The 26,501-nt window shown below is 38.4% G+C and overlaps 1 protein-coding gene across 5 annotated transcripts; it reads left to right on the top strand.

Moving 5' to 3' along the window:
* The first annotated feature begins 11,429 nt into the window (after positions 1-11,429).
* PARP11 (poly(ADP-ribose) polymerase family member 11) lies at positions 11,430-25,882 on the top strand. Of its 5 annotated transcripts, XM_042810481.1 has the most exons (10): positions 11,430-11,589; positions 14,828-14,956; positions 15,048-15,168; positions 15,480-15,555; positions 16,985-17,057; positions 17,138-17,268; positions 21,718-21,869; positions 23,419-23,502; positions 24,168-24,227; positions 25,192-25,882. In XM_042810481.1, the coding sequence occupies exons 1-9, from the start codon at positions 11,554-11,556 to the stop codon at positions 24,218-24,220; spliced, it is 855 nt and encodes a 284-aa protein (XP_042666415.1). In that variant the 5' UTR covers positions 11,430-11,553; the 3' UTR covers positions 24,221-24,227; positions 25,192-25,882. The 5 variants fall into 5 exon arrangements, 4 of the variants coding, with proteins under 4 accessions (XP_042666415.1, XP_042666414.1, XP_042666412.1 ...); XR_006167368.1 differs by having other exon boundaries at positions 23,419-24,227; XM_042810480.1 differs by having other exon boundaries at positions 24,168-25,882.
* The last annotated feature ends 619 nt before the right edge of the window (positions 25,883-26,501 follow it).

Below are 26,501 nucleotides of genomic sequence, written 5' to 3'. Positions count from 1 at the left end.
AACAGTTGAGACATACATATAAAGTATATAGGCATACATATTCATTCTTTTCCAAGAACTCCTTTATATATGCTAATATCCCACTCAGTAGTGTCTTGGGTGATCATATGCCCACTTACTTTATTTTTCCATCATCAGCGTCATCGCTTATGGCTGACCTTTAGCTGTTTTCCCCCAATTTGGCAAATTTCCATTGCTTGTTAGGCCAGAACAAGCAACCTCCAAAACAGTTTATGTGAAATCTGAGGAAGACATCCCTTTGCACCTGTTGGGTGCAAAAGATAAAAGTAGTTTATTATGACTCCAGAGCTTCTTGTGAAGCAAAATTGTTGAAGATAAGACTGTTCACAGAGATTGAGAAAAGAAAACAAGGTTGTTCACACCAAGCAGAATTGAAATTGAAAGTTTTACAAGTAAGGCTCATGGATTCCTTTTGTTAAACTAATATATTGGTCCTTAAATTAATATACTCTCCCCTATTGCTAAACCAGCCTATATCACAGGAGAGGTGTGACTTTCAACTCTAAACTAACTCCACAGACTCCATACTTATGAGAGAATTCTTCTGCAGTCCTGACATTCCTTTGGCAGGCTCTTTCCAGCCCCACTCCAATTTCAGTGGTGTACTCAACCATAATCCAACCATAGTCCAAAGGACTTTACTTTTCACAAGTATTACTGAGAAAATATTTTTTTTTCTGCAGCCATCACTTTTCTTCAGCAATTCCTTTCCAACCACATGACAAATGTAGCATTTGTAACACATCTTTCTCTCGTCTTAGCCCTGTGTGGAACTATGGTCCTGGGTCTATATGGTCCTGGAACTATATTCCTCCTTTCACAGGCTCCTCAGAAGCAAATATAAGAATGCTTACTATTTTTGGCAGCCCTACTTCAACTGTATGCTTTCTCTGCCCTCACTCTAAACTTTGTGATTCTAACATGTGATTTTGTGATTTGTGAGATGAAATTAAGTCATTTATGGAATCAAAAGGAAAACTTGTGCCTGAACTTGAAGATCGCAGAATCATAGAACAGCTTGGATTGGAAGGGACCCCAAGGATCATCAAGTTCCAATCCCTCTGTCACAGGCAGGGCCACCAACCTCCAGATCTAGACCAGGTTGCCCACAGCCCCATCCAACTGTGTCTTGAACACCTCCAAGGATGGAGCATCCGCAGCCTCTCTTGTTCCAGCACCTAACCATTCTCTGTGAAGGACTTCTCCCTGATATCCAATCTATGCCTTCCTTTCTTGAGGTTAAAACCAATCTGCCTCGTTCTATCACTATCTACCCAAGTAAAAATTGATTCTCCTCCTTTTTATAATCCCCTTTTAAATACTGGAAGGGTGCAATAAGATCTCCTTGCAGCCTTCTCTTCTGCAGACTGAACAAGCCCAGCTCCCTCAAGCCTGTCTTTGTAGGGAATAAGTGAAGTGCTCCACCCCTCTGATAATCTTTGTGGCTCTCCTCTGGACCCTCTCCTACAGCTCCATGTCTTTCCTGTATCCCCTGATCTGGACAGAACACTCCAGATGGAGTCTCATGGGGGAAGAGTAGAGAGGGACAATCACCTGTCCCTGCTGGCCACCCCTCTTCTGATGGAGCCCAGGATACTATTGGCCTTCTGAGCTGCAAGAGCACACTGCTGGGTCATGTTCAGTTTTTCATCCACCAGGACTCCCCGGTCATTCTCCACAGGGCTTTTCTCAAGGAGTTATTCTCCCAGCTTGCATAGGTATCTGGGATTGCTCCTACTCAAGTGCAATACCTTGCACTTTGCTATATTGAACTTCATTAGATTCACATGGACCCACTTCTCAAGTTTGTTGAGGTCCCTCTAGATGGTGCCCCTTCCTTCTAATCTATCAACTGCACCACTCAGCGTAGTGTCATTGGCAAACTTGCTGAGGGTGCACTTGAGCTGGTCATCAATGTCACTGATGAAGATGTTGAAGAGCACTGGTCCCAGGATAGGCTCCTGGGGACACTGCTTCTCAACAGCATCCACCCGGACATAGTGACATTCAACCCAACCCTCTGTCTATGGCCTTCTAACCAATTCCTTATCCACCGAATAGCCCACCCCTCTAATCCATATCTCTCCAATTTACAGATAAGGATGTGGTGTCATATTAAAGACCATGTTAAAGGCCTTTCACAAATCCAAGTAGATGACACTGGTCATCTTCCATCGTCCACTGATGTCATGACTCCGTCATAGAAGTCCACCATGGTCAGGCATGATCTTGTCTTGGTAAAGCCATGCTCGTTATCTTGGATCACCTGCTCATCTTCCACGTGCCCTAACATGTTTTCTAGGATGATCTGTTCCATCATCTTCTCAGGCAAAGTGGTGAGGCTCACTGGCCTGTAGTTCCCCAGGTCCTCTTTCCTCTTTTCTTGTAAATGGTAGTTATGTTTCCTTTTTACCAGTCCCTGGGGACTTCATCCAACAGCCATGACTTTTCAAATATGGTAGAGAGCGGCTTAGCAACCACATCAGCCATCTACTTTGGATCCCTGGTTTGCATGTCATTCAGTCCCATTGAGCTGTATACATTCAGTCTCATGAGGTGTTCTTGGACTTGTTCTGCCTTTACAGTGGGGGAATTTACTCCCCAGTTCCCACCTAGAGGCCCAGGGATGCGAGCTTCAGGGATGTGAGAAATATGAGAATAGGTCTTCACTGGCAGCTAGGATTCTTGTATTTGTCACATCCCTGAAGCTCGCATCCCTGGGCCTCTAGGTGGGAACTGGGGGAGTAAATGGCTCACAGATTTACAATTTTTGGTGGATTTAACTGATCATCTAAATGAACTAAACATGCATCTTCAAGGTGAAAATCAACTTACTGTGCTATGTTTCAAACTATAGCAGTGTTCAAAATAAATTTTGGAAAGCTCAGGTTAAGACATATAATTTCATATATTTTGATGCATTAGCTATAGATTGTCCTGGGGACATCCCTCATTTCATAATCATGTTTTATTCATGTCATTTATTGATGTGATGCTATCCACCATCCCTGGATCTGTTTAAAAACCATTTGGATGTGGTGCTCAGGGACATGACTTAGTGGAGGGCTGTTAGAGTTAGGGTATTATGGTTAGGTTGTGGTTGGACTCAATGATCTTCAAAGTCTTTTCCAACCAGACATTAATGCATAAATTTCACAAAAACAAGGTAAAATATCCCACGAATTTTATGTTTTTGTTGCTCCTTTTCACATTTTAATGAAAATATATTTAAAATAGGTTTTACTACTTATCTACATTAATTATATTTTGTATGCATCCCAAGGCAATTCCTCTTCACTCATTTTGGCTGAGGCAAGCCAAAAGGTTGGACACCATGCTGTAGTCAGAGTTGCCCCAGGCAATATCATTGGTATCCACATGGAAGAAATCGCAGGGAGAGAGAATCACAAAGCTGGACATACTCTCACAACAGCGTCCCAAATCCAAACAGCAATCTTCGCTAGATGATAAGCCAGGTTATCAGATTGGCCTGTTGACTGCAGAAGGAAGTTGCACACTACTGTTACTTACCACTTCTTGCTGGAGATCTTGCATGATTCTCACCCAGATACTTCACATGAAAGCATAACTAGCTCATCATCATCTTTAAGAGAAGCGAACGCTGTAGTTTTAAACTTGTAGGTGGACCCTTCCTCTCAATGCCAGAAGTCAATGCCTTTCATTCTTTGCCTTCCCTAGAAGTTGCACTTATGTTCTATTAAGAACAGACTCTACCTGCAGCTAAGGTCTTCAAGCTGGTGCATTTCTGAAAAGATCATGTCTGTCTCTCTCATCCTATCTCATCTTCCTCCAAGAGAATATTCTAATAAAAGAGAAATAGGTGTGAAAGGACTGCAAAGCTCAGCAAATTGTTTTTGAGAGCCTCACAATATAGAAAACAATCTGTACGTGTCCCAGAGAATAAAGAGTAGACTCAGAGAGGAGAAAATAATGGAAAGATAGCCAGAAGTCTCATAGAAACCAGAAGAACTGATGAAATACTGAGATAGACAAAGATCACATTATAGTCCCCCAAGTGTTTGCAAAGCCCGTACAAAACAATGAAAACAAGCAGAAGTCAACAAAGCAAGAGTCTGAAAGAGGGTCAGAGAAATGAAGTTGTCTAATGGAAAGTAAAAAAGCCTGTAAGTTCCAGAGGGAATAGAATGTTGCAGTGCCAGAAAGGCCAAAGAAATCAACAAGACGAATGACCCACCCAGAGAATACAGAGGAGCCTCAGGTATAATAATAAAGCATCACAGAGATGAAAGGACCTCCAGAGTACCCAAGGGTTTTTAGAGGAAAACAAAACAAAAAAGGCATAAAGCTTGGAAGAACCCCAAGAGGAGTATCAAATATACTCTGTAAAAGATTCAGAGAACACAATGTAGCCTCAAAGAGGCAGAAAAATAATTGTAGAAAGGCAAAAAAAGAACCATGGGGAATACAACACAGACCTTGGAGATGACAAGAAAGCAACAGAGATTCTCAAAGTTCAGTAGCACTAGAGAGAGTACCACTGCAACTGCTAAGAAAGGATAGAATGGCAGAGAATAGCCCAGGAGTGGGGAATTAAAAAGTAGGGAGGCATTCTCCCAGGAGAAAGAAGAGTAGCTGCTGAAAAGCCAAGAATCTTGAAGACAGTCTGGAACAGCCCCAGAAAACCCACATGAGCTTCAGGAAGGTGAGGAAAAAATAAGCTGTAAAAAGACGGGAAGTGCTTCAAAGTCAGCTTAGAAAGGGGAAAAAACAGACTAAAAGCCTTAAAAGGAGCCATAGCAGCTTTGGAGAGGCTAGGAAAGCAGTGAAGAGGTTGAAAGAGTCCAAAAGAATACAGAGTAGCCTTGCAGAGGCTACGGATCTAGAATAGAGAGTGAAAGAACATCAGTGAAGTCTCAGACAAGGTAAGAAAATAGCATAAAGCCTGCAAATGTGAAGGATAACAGAGACTAGTCTGAGAAAGATGGAAAAAAATAGCTGCAAAGATATAGCATACAATATCCTTAACAAGGTGAAAAAAACATAGCACAAAACTGAAAGAATGCAAGCAGAGCAGAGAACAGACTCACAGAGACCATGAAAAAACAGAGATTTTAAAAGAACCCTCAGAGAAGAGAATACCATTGGAAGGCAAAGATAATAGATTAGAAGAACCTAAGCAGTGTATGCTTAGGGCAGAATGGAAATAAACAAATAGCCTCAAACAGCCTCTGAAAGTACGCAGAGGATGTCTTAGTGGGAGAGAGACCTGGGTAGGTTGGTTGAGGCTGTGATGAGCGCAGAAGGAGCCTTTGGCAGAACCTTGAGACAATGACTTCCAGTTTTCTTTGTGGTTATTCTCTACTTGGAAACTGAACAGGATTTGTCATGTTCTGTGCTTGGACCTGCGTAAGGAGGCCTTGTGTCACCATTTTCCAAATCTCATGTGGGGATCCTTTCCCGCATCATTTCTATAAGACTCTGTACTGCTGTAAACGCATTGCTCAGCCATCACCAGATGGCTCAGGGATAATGCCTCTGCAGTACTGCAAGGACATCACTTTGCCAGGCTGGGAAACAGAGCTGTTCTGGCTCCTTATGTTTATAGACATTGGAACAATGTTTTGTACTCACTAGATATGGATAGTTACTCTTGCTGTATTCTGTAGACTAAGCTACTTTCTAGACCCTATAGGAAGGAGAGATCTGGATGATAAGAAACTAAATCTACAGCTTAGTGGATCCAGGAAAGCACTGGTGCACACATGCATATGACAACAGAAAATTTAAAAATCACACACATTTTAAGGTAAAAGGAATCTATGAAAATTAACATTTTTCAAGTTACATCAGGCTGATTTGGGCCTTAGCCAGTCAAGCGAGGAATAACACCATCAACAAAGAACCTACAACCTCTCTAAGGAACCTGTCCTAGCCTTTGACCACATTAATGATTAAAATAAATATCCTAATAGCTAACTGGAATTTTCCATTATCTGACTTAGTCCAATAGCTCTCATCATTTCATTCTACACATGTGAGAAAAGCCCAGCTCTGTTTTATCCACACTTTCTACTTAGTTAACTGAAGACTGCAAGTGAGATTTCCCCTTTCTTCCTAAGAGCAAATTCAACTCTCATTTTTCCCTGGTATGTGTGTATGAGATAACTGGGACAGCATTGCAGCCCCCAAATTATCTTAAAGGCATGCCATTGGACCCACACCAGTATGTTAGTTTTTTCTTCTGCTGGGAAGCCCAAAACTGGGAACAAGTACTAAAGTTCTAGTAGAAAACCAATAGAGGACAATAAATTATTTCCCTTGTTGCACTGTCTACCCTTTTGCTAATATTGGCTTGTTCATCAATAAGATATACTGCTGAGTCACATTCAACTCTAAAAAGATTTCTGATGTTGTTTTCTGTAAAGATGCTTTTTTTCAGATTGGCCCCCAATCTGTACTGTAGGATGGGGTTATCCCACCCCAGCCTCAGAATTTCATACATTTGCTCTTACTGAAACTTCCTGTTCTTACAGAAAATTCCTGTTAACCCTTTTCTTCAGTCTGTGAGAGCTCACTACATGGCAGCCTTCCCCTCCAGTGTATGGACCACCTTCCCCACCCATTTGAAATTGTCCACAAACTTGCTGTGGAGCACTCCATCCCACAGTCCATTGTTAATAAACAATGCTGGTGCCAATATTTACCTCCAAATGGAGCCGAGTAGGGGACAGTGAAGAGGTACATAAAGAAGAGGGAAGATGTGCTTGACATGCACAAATTGGTGCCAGAGGGACTCTGGGAAGAGGATCACACTGATAGCAATCTGAGGTCCCTTGAGTGCAAATGAAGAAACCAAAAGTGTAGGCACCAAAGACAGGATTTGGCTCAGCTACACCAAGAGAAGCTGGGGAAAAGGGGAGACACTGCTGTTTTTATTGTGTGAAAATACTAAAGAGGAAGATGAGCTGCAGGATGTGATCATTCCAACTCTGGAACACCAACTCCTTAATATTCATGTAAAGGACAGTAATAGCAAAAGGAAGAATTTGGGGAGAGTTTCAAGGATGCACTGAGAACCTTTCACAGGATGACCGAGGTTGTAATAGATCTCTGAAAATCTAGCCCAACTTCATTTCTCCAAGCATAAGCCTTGTCCAGAAAGATTTTGAATAGCTCCAAAAATGAAAACTGCAGCCTCCCTAAACAACCTGTGACCACAATTGATCATACACAAAGTAAGGGTAGTTTTTCTTATGTTGAATTGAAATTTCCTGTATTTTTATTTGTGTTCATTGTTGCTTATCATTTCACTAGATGCCACCAAGAATTTGGTTCTATATTCCTTGCTCTACCCCCTCCATCAGGTATTAATACAAGCTGCTAGATTTGACTCTACAAACCTTCTATTCTTGAGCTAAGTAATTTCAGATTTCTCACTCTCTTTACATGTCAGATGCTCTAATCTCTTAATCATATGCATGGCCCTTATGCCACTGGTAGCAACCCTTTAAGCTCAGCAGTTCAGGCAGTTTCTCTCATTAGGAAGCAAATTGTTTCACTGCAGAATTTGATCAGACTTGATATTTCTTTGGAAGTCAATGTGAACAAATACCAATTACCTTCATATTATTGAAAATAATTTCCATAAGGATTTGTTCTATCACCTTTCCCAGAGTCAGTGCCAGGCAGACTAGTCTTTTGTTCCTTGGATCCTCTTTCTTGCTTTTCTTGAGATTTGCTTTTTTCTTAGTCCTTAGGAAGGACTAAGGATCATTACGGCATTCCAAAGAAAATTGAGAGTAGTGTTGCAACTGCATCATCTGGCTCCTTCAGTATTTGTGGCTGCATGACAGCAGGTCCCATGAATGAATATATGTCCAGTCTGTTTAGATGTTCCCTGATAAGGGCTTTCAGAGAGACCTATTGGATCTGAAAGTAGGAAAGATACTTCTGACAAGAAACTTGAGAACCATGAGGATATATAATGCAGAGACATGGGAATTAATTTTGCTTTTTCCCATGGGTGGCTCTGCTCTTCAGAGTTCCCAGACAACCCAGTGCCACAGTTTGCAAAGTAGGATTTTCTGTGATCACTTCAATCTTGCTCACTCCATTACCCAAGCAGAGAAGAAACTGCCCACAGTAGCTTCTGCTGCACAATATAATTAGACACAAGATTTTTTTCTTCAGAAAAGTCTTTACCCAAAACTGGGAGCAGAGATAAGAGAGCCTACACAAAGAAGCCATTCCCCACATGAATGTTATTCACTAGGGTTGAGTTGAACAGAAATACCCTCTCCTGGCATTGAACAAGGTTGATAATACCTAAATTCTTTTCTTAGGGTGCTGCAATGAATGGTAGGAAAGGAGTGCACCAACCTGTTGGAAAGCCTCTTTTCCCCAAATGTAGAATTAACCTTTCTATTGAAATTTTAGATTGACAGAGTTCAGTGCAGACATGGTATGTACACCAGGGCACAGAAAAACTGTTCTATAAACACAAGCAGAATAGAGTGAGGAGCAAACTTTAGTCACTAAATGTCGAGGGAGCAGCCTCATTCGTCATTTGCATCACACCTCAAAAACTACACTGGTGTTGGCAGCTTTCTGCTCTTGACATTATCTAATTGTCTGACTTTGTCTCATTGTGTTTCAGCTATTTGTCTTAGACCTTGATGTCATTATGATATACTATGCTTAATGGTACGTGACTCTCTCAGCCTAGGAAAGATCTAGGTTTATACCTAGAAAAGATTTATATTTTACACAAAAAGCAAAAAAAAAAAAAAAAAAAAAAAAAGAAAAAAAGAAAAAAAATGTATTTTGCAACAGGTAAGGTGATAATCCTTGGAAAATTGCTCCATTCTTGAAGCCTCGCATTCATCGTAGTGAAATACCCTCAGTGAATCACGAGGTGCTGTTCAATCTTTTAACTCAGAAAAAATAACTTTTTATCTCAAAGGTGAGGTCAGCCAGAATCTTGACACTTATCTGCCCGACTCCCTTAGAATATAAGAAACTCATCATCAGGAAAAATTCTTCTTAAAATAAGTAGTCAGGCACCGTGCTTCCCACAGAGGTGATGGAGTCATTGTCACTGCAGGTGTCTAAGAAACATGTAGATGTGGTATTGAGGGACGTGGATTAGTGGGAAATATTGGTGATAGGTGAACAGTTGGACTAGGTGATTTCAGAGGTCCTTTCCAACCTTAATGATTCTACGATTTTATGTCTTTAAATCCATCCTTTGCTGCTTTTGTCTTTCCATTGTACCAGTTTGAGCTGAGATAGAGTTAATGTTCTTCAGCAAAGCTTGTATGGTGCTATGCTTTAGATTTGTGATCAGAAGAGTGGTCATAATACATTAATGTTTCAGTTGTTTCTTAACAGCACTTAAGCACTTAACACAGCACCAAAGTCTTTTCTGTTTCTCTCACCATCCTTCCAGCATGATGGCCGGGGGTGCACAAGAAGCTGGCAGGGAAAATAGCCAGTATAGGTGATCCAAAATGGCAAGGGGAATTTACATACTGTAAAACACCATATTCAGCTGTTAAAGCTAGATGAAAGGAAGAGGAATGGGGCTGCAGGGAGATGTAAGACGAGGACATTATCTTCCCAAGAAACTGATATGCATGGTGTGTGCTGCTGTGCTGGAAACATCTGCCTGCCAGTGAAAAGTAGTAAATGAATTCCTCATCTTGCTTTGCTTTGTGAACACAGCTTTTGCTTTATCCATCAAACTCTTTCATACATTTTAGACATTTTATCTCAACCTACAAGTTCTCACGCATATACTCTTCCCTTTCTCTTCCACATCACATTGCAGAGAAGTTAGCAAGAAGCTGTGTGGTTCTTGGCTGAATACTGAGGTTAATCTACAACAGTTGCTCAATGAAAATCCTGCACAGCAGGACATACTTTACAAACATTGCACAATATTACAACATTTGATATAGGTTGTTTTTTTTTTTTTTTTTTTTAGCAATAGGGATTAATACATTAGTTTAAGAACCAATATATTAGTTTAGCAAAAGGAATTCATAAGTGATAGTTCTAACTTTCCGTGTCAGCTTTAGTGGGTGAACAGTCTTGTTTTCCCTCAATAATTTTGCACTGGGGACATAACAGATTACTTTTATCTTCTGCCTCTATGATTTTGCCTCACAAGAAGTACTGGAGTCACAATAGAATACTTCTATCTTTTGCTTCAGAATGTGCAAAGGACATTTTCACTGTGTTGCACATACACTGATTTTTTAAAAAGTGGCTCACTATGGCCTAATAAGCAATGAAAATCTTCCAAACTGGGGAAAAGTGGATGGAAGTGAGCCAAAGGCTTCAGTGATTAAGCTGATGGTAAAAAGAGGGGAAGAAGCAGGTAAACTAAACTACCCTAGATACCACTGAGCATGCCCAAAGGGATATCAGCACATATTTATGAGTTCTTGAAAAAGAATGAATATGTATGCCAATGTACTGCATAGCATGTATTAGCTGCTCAAATGTAGAAACTGAACTCTGAGAGGGTGCACTTTCTTGTCAAGTCACCTGGTATGTTACTGTATTGTGAGGAATAAAGGAATGCTCCTTTCTAACACCATAGTGGAGTTGGAGAGTTTTCTTCCCAGATTTCAGATGACACAATGGCCTATCTGGAAGCTTCCAGCACAGTTTCCAAAGACTGCAGCATACATCTATGGATTGGTCAGTGACAGCTCTTCCACTCAGCAGCTCTCATCCTAGAGCTTTCCCTTGAAGGACCCCTTGAAGGGGTAAGGCACATGAATGAGTATGTCCTCTTACCAGAAGTCCTTCCTAGAGCTGCTGCCACTTCTAGAACTTGATTATAGGGTAAAGCTGCCCACAGAGTGTCCATTTTTCAAATTCCGAAGGTCCACTTGATGGATAATGCAATAGGCTGCAGCTTTTATTGTTATTTTCATTAGATAATGTTCTTAGAGCTGCCATTTTTACTGCCTTACCTGATGGTGACACAGTATGAGTCCATTAAAATGCTACGTGCGAAGAATATATATAAAGGCTCATAAGGAAAATTACGGGCTGTGAAAAATCCTTTGCAGAGAGGAAGCCCCTTTCCTATCCACAAATACAGCCAATAATTTAAAGAAAACATCAGAAGGTAGTTAAAAGACTGCCAAACAACCTACAACTGACAAACCAGTGTCACACAGCTGCTCCAGGGAGACCAGCCCATACAGCCGCTTGCAAAGCCACAGTTTCACACAGCGTCACTCACTGCCCTGTCTCTTTGTGGCACGATACAAAATCAAACACAACCGCTCCCTTGCCTATTACTTCAAGCCCGCTTATTCCGCTAAAAATTTGCATACCAGGCCTCGCCTCTCTGTGACGATCCGATATAGCGTTGCCAGTAACAACTGTTGCCCCTCCCTTTTCTTCTGCCTTCGGTAACGGAAGCGTCTGGAGTGCAAGCAGTGACGTGACCTGCACTGCTACGGTTGGGCTGCTTCCTTCTTCCCCGCCTCCTCCCCCAACACATACACTCCTCCCCACTCTCCGGCCAACATGTGGGGAGCGAGCTCGGGGTGGGCGGCAGATGCGGTGAGTGCGCGCGGGAGGGGGACGTGGGAAATGGCCGCTCCTTTCCATATGTTCCTCACCCGCCTCCTCGCTACGCGCTGCCGTTTCCTGGCCGGCCCTGCCTCACTCCATCATACCCGCCGCAGGCGTGGGGAGCGACAGCGTTGCAATGTCGGGGAAGAGGGGATGGTGTTATAGGCCGCCATCTTCTCCATTCTTCGGGAGAACACGGGAGACAAATGGGGAGATAGTGGTGCCGTGTGTGGGTTAATGCTTTCTCCCTTTCAGTAGTGCCTCTCTGTACTGTAACGGGAGAAATGGTGATAGAGCTCCGGAGGTTATCACGTGGTGTTCCCTGTACTTGTGCTAATGCAGTTCTTCCTCCTCACTTCCACTTCCCAGCCCTGAACTCTTATTTAATTATAAGTCACCCGATCACGTACCATGTTTCCTGAGAGGCCACAGGCCATGGTGCGTGTGTTCACATCAGGGCATTAGATAATGTCTGTAGGCAAAGCAGCTTTCAACAATAAAGTATAATCTGCCAAAAGGACACCAATAGAAAGCAGCCCATCTAGATGCGCCATAAAACATGCTTATTCAAGCTTAAAAGAACTAATAGGTAAATTGGGTTAGCAGTAATAATAAAGCCACACTAGTCTTAGCACAACACACAAGTGAGTTCTCTTTAGAAGGAGAATTTTGTTGTCAAAAGTAGTAGTGTTGCCTTTAGGATGTTTATGGCATACCTGGGGCCATTTTTAAAGTTGATATTAATGGGAATTGACTTTTGTTAGAAATAGCATTGCTAATAAAATTTTCATTGCTGCATCTTTGATACTTGGCATCTGTCATCCAGAAAGTCTGGTGACATATTTCTGCTCACGATGCATGTGTTCATAGCTTTTGGACAAAAAGTTACATGTGCCTTATAAATCGTGTGTACATGGTGGTTAAATTCATCGATAAGCTGAGTAATTTTCTTCAAGCATTTTGCATTTATATCTTTTTTGAGAACAGCATTCTGTTGTGTTTATAGATTTGGGTCATTCTTCCTTAGTAAGTATCTGGAATCTACTTGTTTACCCTGTACTTCCTGTCTAAAGGTAGTGCCTATGGTCTGAATTTTTAAAATTGTGGGAGTACTTATGTCTTTCATCAGTAGTTTATTCTGGAAGCTGTGTTCCTTCCAGATGCATAAAATTGTCTAGGTGAATATATCTTCAGTGTTCGTAACTTTTTTGAAAGCCAGTACTGATTTGAATGATTAAATTCAAGGTCCTGAACTAATGTTGGCATGTAGCTGCGATCTGACAGTTTTGGTAGAAATATGAGGAAACCAAAGTTTACCCAAAAAGTCTAAATTGTGTTCCTCTTAGCTGTAAAAATGTGTGTACACTACAGTACATCAGCCTGTAGAAGAGAACAGGGCCAAATATTCATGTAATCAGAAGAATCAAGTTGAAGGTGGAAGTTGATCATCAAAAGATCTTGGCCAATTGTGCTTTAATACCAAGTGAACGTAGGCTCTATGGCTTTGTATTGTTGTGAAGAATGGAACAGAGCATGGTTTTCTTACGGTTACAAAGTATTTTTGCCACATAGCTGATGTACCTTTAGTATATTTTGCTTAAGCTGTTCATATAGGTAGATTTGCATGCTTCCTTTTGTTCTTAAGTAGATTTGCTCACAAATTTTGCATATTAGAGATGTTGTGAGAAGATCTGTCTCTGATTCCCCTGGTATCTGTTTACGTTTTTATAGTCCTTTGAAGCTTATGACGATGAACAGTCATTCCTCATTTGGGATGCAGAGCTGTGTCCATGAGGAGGCTTCTAGGATTGTTTCTGCAACAACCACAGAGAGCAAATAAGGCAGGGTGGTGCTAGCAGTTTTCTGCACTGAACTCCTGCCTCAGCAGAACTGGCCAGTTGGTGCCTACTTGTAGATTCTAGTATGCATTCTTCAGGTTGCTCTGTACCTTTTTCTGGGTTGAAGTGTTCAGGAAAGAACTAAAGCATTCAGGATATTAACTGTACTTTATTTAACTTATTTATACTAGAGTGCATTGTTCTACTTCTTGAAAGAGAAAGTTAAGTTGAGGAAACTGTTGGGAAGAGTGCCAGTCATGGTTAAGCAGTTTGTCCAGATGATTTGCTAGTACTGTCTGGGAGGAGGTCATACTTCTTCCTCTGAAAGTTCCCCCAGTGCTTCATATTTGATGTTTGGGGGGTTCAAGCATGGAGCTGGTATGTTAAGATATATATGTAATTAAAGTCAAGTACTTTCAGGGTTTTCAGGATTTTATTGTTGAATGAGGAAGGGAACTGACTAGGATTATTCTAAAGGTATACTGGCATAGCTGTTGGTGGGCATGAACTTGCCTAGCTACTTTTTAAACTCACATAAACTTGCAATATCCACAACATGCTGTGGAAAGAAATATCGTAGTTTGCCATCTCTGTTATGAAGAAGTTTCTCTTTAGATTGTTGTGAACTTAACACATGCAAACTTTGATGTATGTTTTTTATGAAAAAGAAAGAAAATGTCATCAGTTATTCTCTACTCAGTTTTGCCATAATTTTATAGACCTGTGTTGTGACTCTTCCCCTGTCCTTTTTTCCCCTCATCCTGAAGAACCCTCACTATGGTGGTAATAGTGTGTGTGAAAGCCTCTGTTTTTTTCCAGTGTGAACCACTGTACCAGAACAGAGTGCCAGGTAATTTTGTTGTATCTTTTTTAAGTTAAGCAGTGTTGAGGAGCAGTGCACCATGGACTCTAGTGTCTTATTTTTTTTGTAACATCTCAACATCCGGTATGATCTATTTATGCCTGGTGAGTATCTAGTAGATGTTTTTGTCAAGTTATCATGTAACCCCAACACCTTATTCCTAAGTAGTACCTTTGACCCTGTTGCATTATAAGAATAGCTTGTCATAGGGTTATCAGTATAAAATGTAGTACCTTTCTTTGATATGTTAAAGCATATAGCTCTCTTCTGGCTGGGCATGCTTATGGACATATGAGAAAGAGTTAGCTTTAAAAATGTTTAACTAACATAAGGGATAATACTGAATATGTAGAAAATAGAGACATTTCCTCTGTAAAAGAGAAAGTACCCAAACCATGTTTTTTTTTTATTTAAGAGTTGTAAATTCACTTTTTTATTATTATTCTTTTTTATTCTTTAATGAATTTCTCAAATAATGTACTTTCTCAAAGAGTATCACAAAAAACTGTGCGTGTGAATATTTCAGGAAATGTTTCAAAGAACATCTGAAGACCTTTTTCCAAAGATGGAAAGTTCAGTTGAAGAGATGGATACCTCTGATACTCAGTGGGGCTGGTTTTATTTGGCTGAGTGTGGTAAATGGCATATGTTTCAGGTAACTACGAAGTTATATTACTTGTGACTTTTGTATGTCAAACAACTTATTGCTGAAAACATCTAAATGTACTTTTTCGTTTATTTTGAAGACTGATTCAAATAGTCATTGCTCAGTTAGCAGTGAAGATATTGAAAGGAGCTTCAGAACAAACCCATATGGTTCTGTTTCTTTTACTACTGCAAAATTTAACTACACACTAGACTTTTCAGGTATGTATATTCATAGGGTTAACTTAAATAACAAAGATGTCAGATATACCACTTAATTTGCTTTGTGTAGTATTTGCAATTTTTGTCAACTCTTACAAATAACACTTAATACTGAGGCCAGTATTTTGAGTTTTTTTTTATCTACGATGTTGATTTACTAATTGTTGAAATATGAATTCCTTTCAAGCAGCTTTTGATGTAGTAACGTTGTTTGAAAAAAAAAAAAAACAACAAAAAAACAGACTCTTAAATGTCCATATGCTATAGATGAAGTCCAGAAACATTTATCCTAACTCTTGTTTTATGCTCAGAGATGAAACAAACCAACCTAACTACCCTGAAACAACGTCCAATAAAGCGAGCTCCCTTTTCTATCAGTGCTTTCAGGTAAGGAAATAAAATGAAGCCTCCTGATTTTGATTTTAATCCCGATTTTGATTTTAATATTGACTTTTCAAAGGAAAATGAAACAAAAATGTGTTTTATGTGGACTGTCTATATTTATTTACTTTCTTTGTCAAACAATTTGAAAATGTGAGAAAGCAAGTCAAGTAAAAAGGAAGAAATTTTAGAGGGAGAATAACAAAAGGTTTCATTTAGTTATTTCTTTATTTATTGAGAAAATAAGGATTTTGTAGTGGGAGAGGCAAGACATACTGAATACTGATATCCTTCTGCAAGCTGCTTAAATTTGTACCTGACTTCAACTGTTGGATTCCCTTGCAGTAACTAACCTGTAAAATCAGAATTGCTGGTTGGAGAATTGGAGGAACAGCAGCAGAAAGAAATGGAGTAGTTTGTTCCAGTGTAACAATGACTTCCTAAATTAGTTAGAAGGAACATTGTGATGATATAATGCTCTTCTGATGTAATCTGATAGTCAATAAAAGCTAGCATACTCAGTGATAGTGCTACAGATAAAATTGACCACCTCTATTGTGGGTTACTTTTTCTAAATATTTTTTAAACAAAATCTCAGTTTTGAATTATTATCTGGTTGTATTTTTTAAAAGAACTTTGACATTTGTAATAAGAAATGTAGTAGCAATCACTTAACATTGGCATTTAGGATGGGCTGGGATTTTTTTTGCTGTTGTTGTTTATTTGCTTTTTGAAGTGTCAGCTGTTTTTCACTGTGTGTTTCCTGAAGTGTACATGCAGTAATCTTGCAATTCAACTTTTTATGCTTATTGAAGAATTTCCTTTAATACTTCTGATTCAATCAGCATACTGTCTTTTCACATGCTGACACTACACTTTAAGATTGCTACATTTACTGTCTGTTTTCAGACCTAAAGTTGCTATGTACATGCTTAAAATTCCTTTTTTTCTTTTCTAATCTAATGTAATTTTCTAATATGTATATCTAACACAGTGACTTCAGATTACTGCCCAGTGAAGGCCCAGTTTTCAGAGTCTTAGAGTAGTTTTAATTCTCGACACATAGAAATGTTCAGGCTATATCTGCACTCATGTTTCTAGATTAGTGTTGCTCTCCTGATGTTGCAGATATCTCTGACTATTCCTTTTAATTTAACTTTGTATCTCTTGTTGGACAGATGATGTAATAACATATTACCACTGTTTGTTTGTAATAAACTAAGCCATAATTTGAACACAAAGTAAGATCTTTACCTTTGACCTTAGCTGCTGACAACAGGCTTTTTCAGTATTAAACACTAAGTAGTTTTGTGTTAAGTGGTTGGGATTTTTGAGGAGGGGTGGGGGTGCATACTCTGTTGTTTGGAGAAAGAGTTCATAGGAAAATGCTTTTTGTCCTTGTTGTGATGTGCTCTTACCATTTTTTTATTTGAAGTTTCATCTGTGAAAATGAGTCCATCCCTATGCCTTCACACTGGGAGAACGTAAATCCTGAGGAGCCGTATCAGGTAAGAGTCGGTGCAAGTTGGAAAACACATAATGAAATAGTACATCATGTTATAATTGTGCTAACTTCTTTTTTTTCCAGCTTATTCCTTTGCAAAAGAAAACAAATGAATACAATGAAGTTTCTAATCTCTTTGGAAAAACAATGGATAGCCACCGAATAAAAAGAATAAAGAGAATACAAAATCTAGACTTGTGGGAGTTTTTTTGCAGGTGAGATTATTTTTAAAACCAACAGTTTTAGGATTGTTAACAGAGCAAGGCATTCAGTAAAAAAATGCTTAATTACTTTTATAGTTTTATAATTAAAATGTGTTACTTTTGTTATTATATAATTAAAATGTGTTAGTTTTATTATTTTTCTTTATTTGCTTATTTATCAATCTCTGACAGTCTTGAAAACAACTTTGAAGACTGACTTCTACAAGGGCAGAACTATAATGCAGTTGTATAAGTATTACATATATATGTAGCAAAGATGAAAGTGATGCACTGCAATATGTTGAAATTCTGGGGGAAGAACTTCAGAGCAGCCCTGTGGAGAAGGACTTGAGGGTCCTGGTGGACAAGAAGCTGGACATGAGCCAGCAGTGTGCAATTGCAGCCCGGAAGGCCAGCTGTGGTTCTGGGCTGCATTAAAAAAGGGGTGGCCAGCAGGGAGAGGAAGGGGATTGATCCTCCCTACTCAGCTCTTGTGAGGCCCCATCTGGAGTACTGTGTCCAGGCCTGGAGCCCCCAGTATAGGAAGTATGTGGAGCTCTTGGAGTGGGTCCAGAGGAGGACTGCTAAGATGATTGGAGGGCTGGAGCACCTCTCCTATGAGTAAAAGGTTGAGGGAACTGGGCTTCCAACTTGTTTAGTTTGGAAAAGAGAAGGCTCTGGGGAGACTTCCAGTACTTGAAGGCCTTGTTCTTGGAGGCCTTCCAGTTCTTGAAGGGAGCATATGAGCAGGAGGGAGAACGGCTGCTTCCTCTGTTACGCACATAGCTGCACAATTGGCAGTTCTTTTTCCTCAGGTGGCTTGGGCATAGTGCTCCAGGTCATTTGAGAAGCTTTTTTCCTTTTTTCTAGGATGTCTTTACTATCACAAGCATGAAGTACACAGTTGTTAACTTCAGGGCTTCTGGGGTGGGACTGAAATTAATCATAACCTTAGCATAGGGAATCAAGCTCTGACTTTCTAGCCCTATTAAAATTAATTATTCCAAGATTCAAAAAAATAATGATGATTGTGCTGCATTTGGTACTGTATTCATTCTCTTTAAGTAACTTTAATTTCTTGGAAAATATTGAGAAAGACATTTCTAGTATTTTTGTAAACAGTTTGATATGATCTTTATTTCATTGTAAAAGGCAAAGGTATTACTATCTATGTAGAAATGTCAGCTTCTCCTAATAATGAGATGCTGAGGTTTTTTAGTTTCATGACTGATTTTAAGGATAGCAAGCATTTAAGCAGTAACTTGTTGGTCAAGTGGTAAAGAATATGAGAGAATAGCAGCAGGTAGACTTATTAACCTATCAATATAATTTGGCTGGGTTGACAAGGATGGCACTAGTTTGTTTTTTTTTTTTGTAACTCCTCCAAGTCTAAGTTTACTGTGTTCAAATGTGATGAGTGTTCAGAATATCCACATGGTAGAGACCCACACTTTCTCATAATAAAGTAAGGAGAAAAAAAGTAAGTTTTTTTTTTTTTTCTTTACTGGCTTTTATGTGTTGAATTTGTAGTGGCCATTAGAATATTTGTGATTTGTCTAATTTCTCAACTTCATGAAACACAGGGCAGAGTTATGTCCAGTTAGCATGAATTCATGTCATTTCTTCAAATTTAAGTTGTGTTGGCCTGGAAGAACTAGAAGTAGTGAATTCCCTTTCTACTTCTTTCCTAGTATCAAGTTTTAATTATTAAGGCTTATTTGCTTGGCCTTGTGATTTAACAGTCACCTTTCTATAAATAAGTTTCTGTAGATATATTTATACCATTTCAATACATCAGTTTTTGAGACAAGAAATAGCAAGCAGACTTTAAATGTCCTCTGTGTCTCCAGTGTAGTTGATAGGGGCAGGGATGGGGAGGTGGGGAGAGAACTTGTTTGCTTACATAAGGAACAGATTTAATTTGAAGAACATTTACCAGGCTAATCAATGAGTGAAACAAATTCATGGCTTAAGAACTTGGAAGGTATGGGTGCTATGCTAAGATGTTTTTAAAGTACAAAACTGACAATGAGAATTTGAATTTCATATGTGAGGAGTATTTCATTAAGAGTTTTTACACATCAGGTGTGTTGCTATAGAACTATGAATCAAGATACTTTTTAGTACTTTTACCTTTATAAAAGTATATGGAGAAAAATGCATTTTAAAACATTTTTCCTTTATGGCAAAAATACTTAATAAAGCATAATAAAGGTTGCTAAAATATGTATATGCAATTGAGGTCTAAGTGCCTTTCTTGTCCCTCCATTTGAGAGGTAAAATACAGCTTTTTATACGTTAGTGTTCTGCCATTTGGGCTATATGGGCTTACGCACTCTGGTGTGTATTATATTACAGAAAAGTGGGCATTACAGCATTTGAACTTCACTAAAAATTCTTCTGGTGTCTCATGAGGGATTGCAAAAATAACAAAGGATTACTCTTGATCTAGCATATGTAGATTTATGCATCTCTGTTTGGAATTGCAGAGGAGCAGAGCAAGTAGCAAAGGATGTTCGGTCATGAGATTGTTGCCCTCGTATAGAAACAGCCTGCGTGCTGGCATGTATACAAGCAGCATGTTACTAGGTATTTAATTTTGCTTTAGGTTTCTCCTTTATTGAATGGACTGGCTGTATGAGAGCCTGCTTGTGTGGTGGATCAGCTTAATTTTGTTTTGCTGGATTAGTTTTTCTCTGCTGGTGAAAAGTGCTAAGAAGATGATTTTTAGAATGGCTGAACTCTTAGAGATAGAACTGAGTTCTGTTTCAAATCAACAAAAAAAATTGGCTGTGGCATTTCTGCACTCTGTAGAACCAGTTTTTCCAGTACCCTCCGGATATTCTACTATGAGAAAGATTTGCTATCTACGTTTGTGTTTTGAAAAAGTGTTTTTTCTTTCACTGATAAGGGCCGTGTTTAAATATGAGCATTGCTTAAATGGTTGTTTGCAATATCATCAGAACATATTTGTCTGTTTTAACGGTTACTGTATTATCAGATTTTAAATTATGAAATCAATTGGTTGGAGATGTGAAGGACTGTTAGAAAATGTTTTTGGACAATCGATTATTCACATTTTTCTTGGAACAAATGCGTTCTATTTAATCAGAAGTTGAAGCTGACTTTTTACTTTGTTAGAAACACCAGCCAGCAGCAGAGGGAGACTGACTGGAAAATATTCAAATATTCATCGATGGTAGCCCTTAGCTCGGAAGTTTTGCTTCACATAGGTGTTTTTCATAAGATAAAAGGAATCTTGACTCCTTCATTTTGTCAGTATGTTTACAGAGTGGAACTTGAGTGACTGGGACCTCTCTGCCTCTGACATAAAATGCCACAAATTAGATAATTTGTGAAAGCTTTTGACTTTATACTGATGTTCTTTGGATTTGGAAAACAGTTCTAAAATAATAATTTTTAAAAAGTTGTAAAGACACTTTTTAGCTAGTTAATTCATACTAAATAAAAATATGAAAGCTTAAAAATAAGACAATTTAAACATATTTTTAAGCAAAGTAGTGCAAGATGTCAATTCCTTTGAAATGTATTTATTAATAAATCATAAATAATTGCAATATAATGCCTTTAATATGGTGACAAATCTTTGCCACCTCTCTCTTTCTCTGGACTTGGTTGATAGGAGATTGATGTATCTAAGCTGTAGGCCCTGAGAATGCCTCCCCAGTTCATATCTGCGCTACAGTTATAATCAGATTGCTTAGTTTGATAAACCTGCTTTTTTTTTTTTTTTTTTTTTTTTTTCCTGCAGCTACACTGTGGTTTTAATGCATAGAAAATTCAGATACATAGACAAGAATGAAGCTATGATACATCTCAGTTTTGTATGTGTTCCATGGCCTTCTGCTCATAAGACTGTAATATAGGCTCGTCTGTTGTCTTGTTTTTTTTTCCCCCCCTTCTCTCCAAAATTCTTTAACGGTATAGCATAAGACTTGGCTCTTCTAGGAAGTATGAGAACCACAAATTCAGAAAACCATGGTCATGTTGGTAATTTTGCCTAAACATTTAGATACTTTTATTTTTAATGGTTTTGTTATTTTACTGGGATAATTATAATCCACTAAGATTGTTATCCCTCTAACCATGCAGTTTATGCAGTTGAAGAGAACAAAAACAACACTTTTTTTTTCCTGAGTGTATGTGCAGAAAATGACTGTAGTGAGGCTATCACATAAATAGAATTGATAAAAATTTTTTATAGGACCTTTTATCCTAACCTTAGATTACTTCTGAAAATAGCCTACAACATCCAGATATGATTTCTAAACATGTACCTTAAGAATTCTAATCTCTTTTAAAATATGAAATCATATAGACACTTGCAAAGGTGAAATTTATGAAGTTTTAAGTCTGTCACCTCTCTGCAGTATTTTCAGAGTAGGAACTTAATTGTTTTTGTACAAATGCTTATAATATTGCATTGCATGTTCTCTGCAGGAAGAAAGCCCAACTGAAGAAGAAGAGAGGTGTGACAACTATTAATGAGCAGATGTTATTTCATGGCACCAGTAATGAATTTGTAGAAGCAATATGTATTCATAACTTTGACTGGAGAATAAATGGAATGCATGCTGCTGTATATGGAAAAGGTAAATATTTTTTCACATATTGCAGTTTGGCAGTCTGAACTGTTCAACATTAAGTGTTCCTTATAGGATGTTCTTTGTGGTGTACTCCTGTGTTTTTTACAGAGACATTTAATATCGCTCTGCTTTTACATCAAGTAAAAGATGTAAATTAAGATGGAGATAAATGAAGAAATTAAGAATACAGTGAATAATGTAATCAGTGTAACTGTCGGGTAGGACTTGGGAGTGGGGTGGATGAAGGGTGAACTGCAAAGCAGTGTAGTTCACAAGGAAAGTCTCCCTGCTAAAATGTTCACGCAAAATACTTGCTCATGTTCTGTAGGTTGCTCTGAAAGTAATGCTTCCTATTTATTTCCATAGAAACTACAACGGATCCAAAGAGCACAATAACACAGTTTGATAGAGCACATTCTTCACTACAAAGCACTATTTTTCAACATTAGTCAGCAGCCATGAACAAGAGCCTCCATACTGCACTCATAAAAATTGACACCAGTAGAGGTGACCTACTATTTCACAGCTGCTGTGATAATGTTGTTGATAGGAAAAATGCTGCCCATGCAATCCATCTTTCATTGGCCCGAACAGATGGAAGTAGGAAGGTGCCAAATCTGGACTATATGATGGGTATGGTAGGACAGTCCAGCCAAGACTGGCAATGTGCAGCAAGGTCTTCAAACTAGTACAGGGCCTGGTGTTACCGTGTTGCAAGAGAAAGTTTGTCCTCTTCTCTGGCCTGACTCTGGGAGTTTGAGTCTTCAACTTAGCATCGCGATGTAGCGGTCAGAGTTGATGGTTTGTCTGGGTTCTAGGAAATTCAGAAGGATCCCCCCTTCTCTATTCCAAAAGACAGTCCATATCACTTTACCTACTGAGGGCAGTTTCTTGAACTTTTTCTTCAGTGGGGAATTCACGTGTCATCACTCCATGTATGCTGTTTTGACTCCAGTGCACATTGGTGACACCATGTCTCATGACACCAATAATGATGTGATCCAGGAAACTGTCACCTTCAGCCTCATTCCATAGGTCCTGACAAACTTGCACATGTTGTCCAGGGCCATTTGCAACTTGGCCTGTCTTAAACTTTGCTGCCACCACTGCTGGAATGCACCACTCACTGCTTCGCTTTGCTAACATCCACTGTTTGGTCTCCATAAATATTCAGTAAGATGCAAACAATGTCAGTGGGTGCAAGGTTTTTTTCTACATGGAGGAATTCAATGACACACCTTTGCTTCATAACACACTTCCTTGTCAGTCATCATTTTGTCAGACTGCGCTCTGCATCCATTTGTCACGTGACAGTAGAATTTAACAGAATATTGGTGAGAATTTTCAATTTCTAATGTCATACCATCAGCATAGATTCATACCTCTGACATTGTTGGCCAACATAGGATTAGATTATCATGATGTCAGAAAAAGTCATTGGATTGCTAACAAATAGGAAAGAACAGACTTTTTCATCATCCTGGTACCTACTTGTTCGTTAGAAGTTAACCTACCATGATAAGAATATAATAAGAATTTGCTTTTTATTTGAAAGGGACCTACTTTGCAAGAGATGCATCATATTCCAGTCGTTTCTGCAAAGAGGATATGAAGCATGGAGATACTTTCCAAATTCATGGTGTGAATCTGCAGCCTCATCTGCACAAACCAGATAAAGTCATGTTTCTTGCTCGTGTATTAACTGGCGACTATATCAATGGTGATTCAAAATACATGAGGCCTCCTTCAAGAGATGGAAGTTTTGTGAACTTGTATGACAGCTGTGTGGATAATACTTGGAATCCAAAGATATTTGTTATCTTTGACGCCAACCAAATCTATCCTGAGTACTTAATAGAATTCTGTTAAGTTTAATGAAGCTGAACTGAATATTTGTGTCTTTTTGGTACTTTTTTTCCTTTCACGAAAACAACAGCATGAAAGCCCAAACTGTGAAAGGACAGAGGTGAAAGAAAAGCTAGCATACGTTTATGAAGCTGTTAAACATTTAAGAGAGATTGTCCATCTGCTTTTAAAAATTTGTAAACAAACTTCACTAATGCCTTTTTACAACATAAGGGAGTATTACGAGTCTGAAATTGCTTAGTGAATGCATTAGTAAGTTTTTGTTCAAAGACAAGACTTATGTTCTGAGTTCTTGAAAATATGTTGCAAGTAGTTATTTGTGTGATAATAATATGCTTGTAATACTGTATCTCTGTGATTAAACAAACCTTTTATAAAGATTGTTTGTAGGACTTAAATCCAAACCTTCTCCTATATGTATGTATGTGTGTTTTGTAGTGCACATTTCAAGATGTACAGGACCTAATGATCAACAAAGCTGCTACATTTAGCTTGAAGGTAAGCTTCAGTTATATCCTTGCTTGGTTACAAAACTCTTTCACTACAATTTCGAGTTTGCTTTTGACAAAAATGATGCCCTAGGGCTCTTGTGGTTTGTAGCTGTTCAGTGCTGGGATGTCATCACAGCCTTTCTGAACCTTTCTGAGTTCTTGCTCTGCATTTTTGCCATGTCACTGTAGTATGTATGTGCATGCACGTATTTGCATGCAGATTACATAATCTTGTCTGATCACTGTTTAAGAAGCACTCAGTGCTGGTTTACTTGCTGTTACCAAAGATGGCATAGGTTAACTTCACTGCGAATAACACAAAGTTTAACCAACAACAAAACTTTTCAAAAGATGTCATTCTTTCATTTTTTAACACCTCAATAAAAAAGGTTTTAATAACATATGTTTAGATAGGTTTTCCTAATTTGTGTAGTTGTAAAATTAAGGAGTGTTTTTGACAAAAAGGACAGAAGAAACTATAAGTAGCATATGTAAGTATCCAAACACATGAATAAGAGCTCGAAGAAGGGAGCTGTAACTATGATATGTACTGAAATCTTAGCTGATTTGCCATAAAATTGTATTCCTAGTGATTTTATTTGCTAAGAGACATAATGAGGAACACTATGAACATAATGAAACATAAAAATGGATTCGTTAAGCCTTCCATGCTTCTTCAAGCTTACCTTTGGCTATGTAACAAATCCTTACGAACAGCATTAAGGCAGGTAGGGACTAATCTTCATTGGTTTATCATGGAATCGTTAACAGACTTCTTGGAACAATGGCTGTATTTAAAATTCACTATGTATCTGGCTTCCTAACTGTCTCTGATGTCTCGTCCTTTTCCCTTCTGTTGTTATCTTTAGCTGTCAATGGAACTTGCGCAAATTGGATGCCTGTTTAAATTTATAACTTTATAGAAGGTTTTCCGTTTGAGATAAAAATGCATATTTTTTTCTTTATCTTAGATGAATATTTGATCTCTGATTCCAGCTGAGAACTGCAGGTCCTACAGTTGAAGCATGGTTCATGTTTGATTCATAAATATGCTAGCTGTGCACACTGTTTCCCACGCTGTGTAAAATAGCACATCACATAGAGAGTTTTTAGTTACATTCGTTACATTGAATTTCATTCTTAACCAGTAGTCTACGGCATACGTCCTTCATGAAACTAGCAGAAACTCATGCTGTTGTCACTTTGATTTGTTCTTTTATTTCTTCTGAAGTTTGTACTGATCTTTAACTAGGAAGCAAAGCTTTTTTTGTTGTCTTGCTTTATTTTGTTGTTTTTTTGGTTTTTTTTTTAAGGGTCTCATAGTCACAAAATATCAGCTGATCAACTGAAGTATCTTTTCCAATAGTTCGTATTCTGTTCTCTTTTTTACTACTTAATTAAATCAAATGGCAGAATCTTACCAAATCACTGCACAATTGTAGTTTCAGCTCTTATTGAATGTGCGTTCTGATTACCAGTGATTATCTTTGTGCTGATGAATGTTGATACTTAAACTATGTCTTCCTCTTGCTGGCAAGGGGAGAGAGATTTGTAAGTGCAAGTAAAATCCAGAAAGGTAATGGTAACCAGTACAAGAAATAGTTGGGCTTAATAAAAGGAACATTGAAAGAGGAAGAATTTTTTTTTTTTTTTTTTTTTTTTTTGGACTAAGGAGTGTTAAATAAATGAAAAGAGATTTGGTGTGATTATGGGAAACAGAAGTTGCTATTGTCAATTACTGTTACATGTTGTCAAATTTTTCTTCCATTTTCTTTTAACACCTTTGTAAAAGAGCATGCTCTTCTCTCATGTGTCATACTTGAGGTAAAATTTTCTTACTCAGTTAGTTTTATTGCAGAATGTTTTCACATAGGCTTAATATTTTTTAAGATGATCTCATCTCTGTATCATATCAAATTTCATCTTTCGGCTTTGCTTTTTAGAAAACTTGTGTGTCCAGTTATGCTGAAATATTTCATTTCATTCAAAGCATTTTGGTGTCAGTATTCATTCTAGTTCATTTATAGTGACAGTTTTCACAAACTTTTGTATTCAAGTGAAAATTTGCAAAACCAAAAGATTTTAGCTTTATTTTTGTATAGAAACTGTCCTCATACCCAGTGCCTCGCTATGCACTGACTTCAAAGCTATATTTGAGATACATAATTTACTAGCTAGAATTAGTAACTTAAATTCCAGATTATGCTAAGTGCCAGTACAGCTGGTGGTTTGAAGACAGTACTGATCCTTGTTAAAACATATCAGCAAATGAGACCCTAAC

This window comes from Centrocercus urophasianus, unplaced genomic scaffold (assembly GCF_019232065.1).
Source record: "Centrocercus urophasianus isolate 14NV4802_14NV808 unplaced genomic scaffold, USGS_Curo_1.0 seq_12, whole genome shotgun sequence".
NCBI lineage: Eukaryota > Metazoa > Chordata > Aves > Galliformes > Phasianidae > Centrocercus > Centrocercus urophasianus.
This window is presented reverse-complemented; position numbering and strand designations above follow the sequence as displayed.

Coding starts and splice junctions, on each gene's coding strand:
- PARP11 (XM_042810478.1), top strand. CDS start 11,554: ATGTGGGGAGCGAGCTCGGGGTGGGCGGCAGATGCG. Junction 17,269..21,717: donor TTGTGGGAGTTTTTTTGCAG/GTGAGATTATTT, acceptor TGTTCTCTGCAG/GAAGAAAGCCCAACTGAAGA. Junction 21,870..23,418: donor TGCTGCTGTATATGGAAAAG/GTAAATATTTTT, acceptor TTTATTTGAAAG/GGACCTACTTTGCAAGAGAT.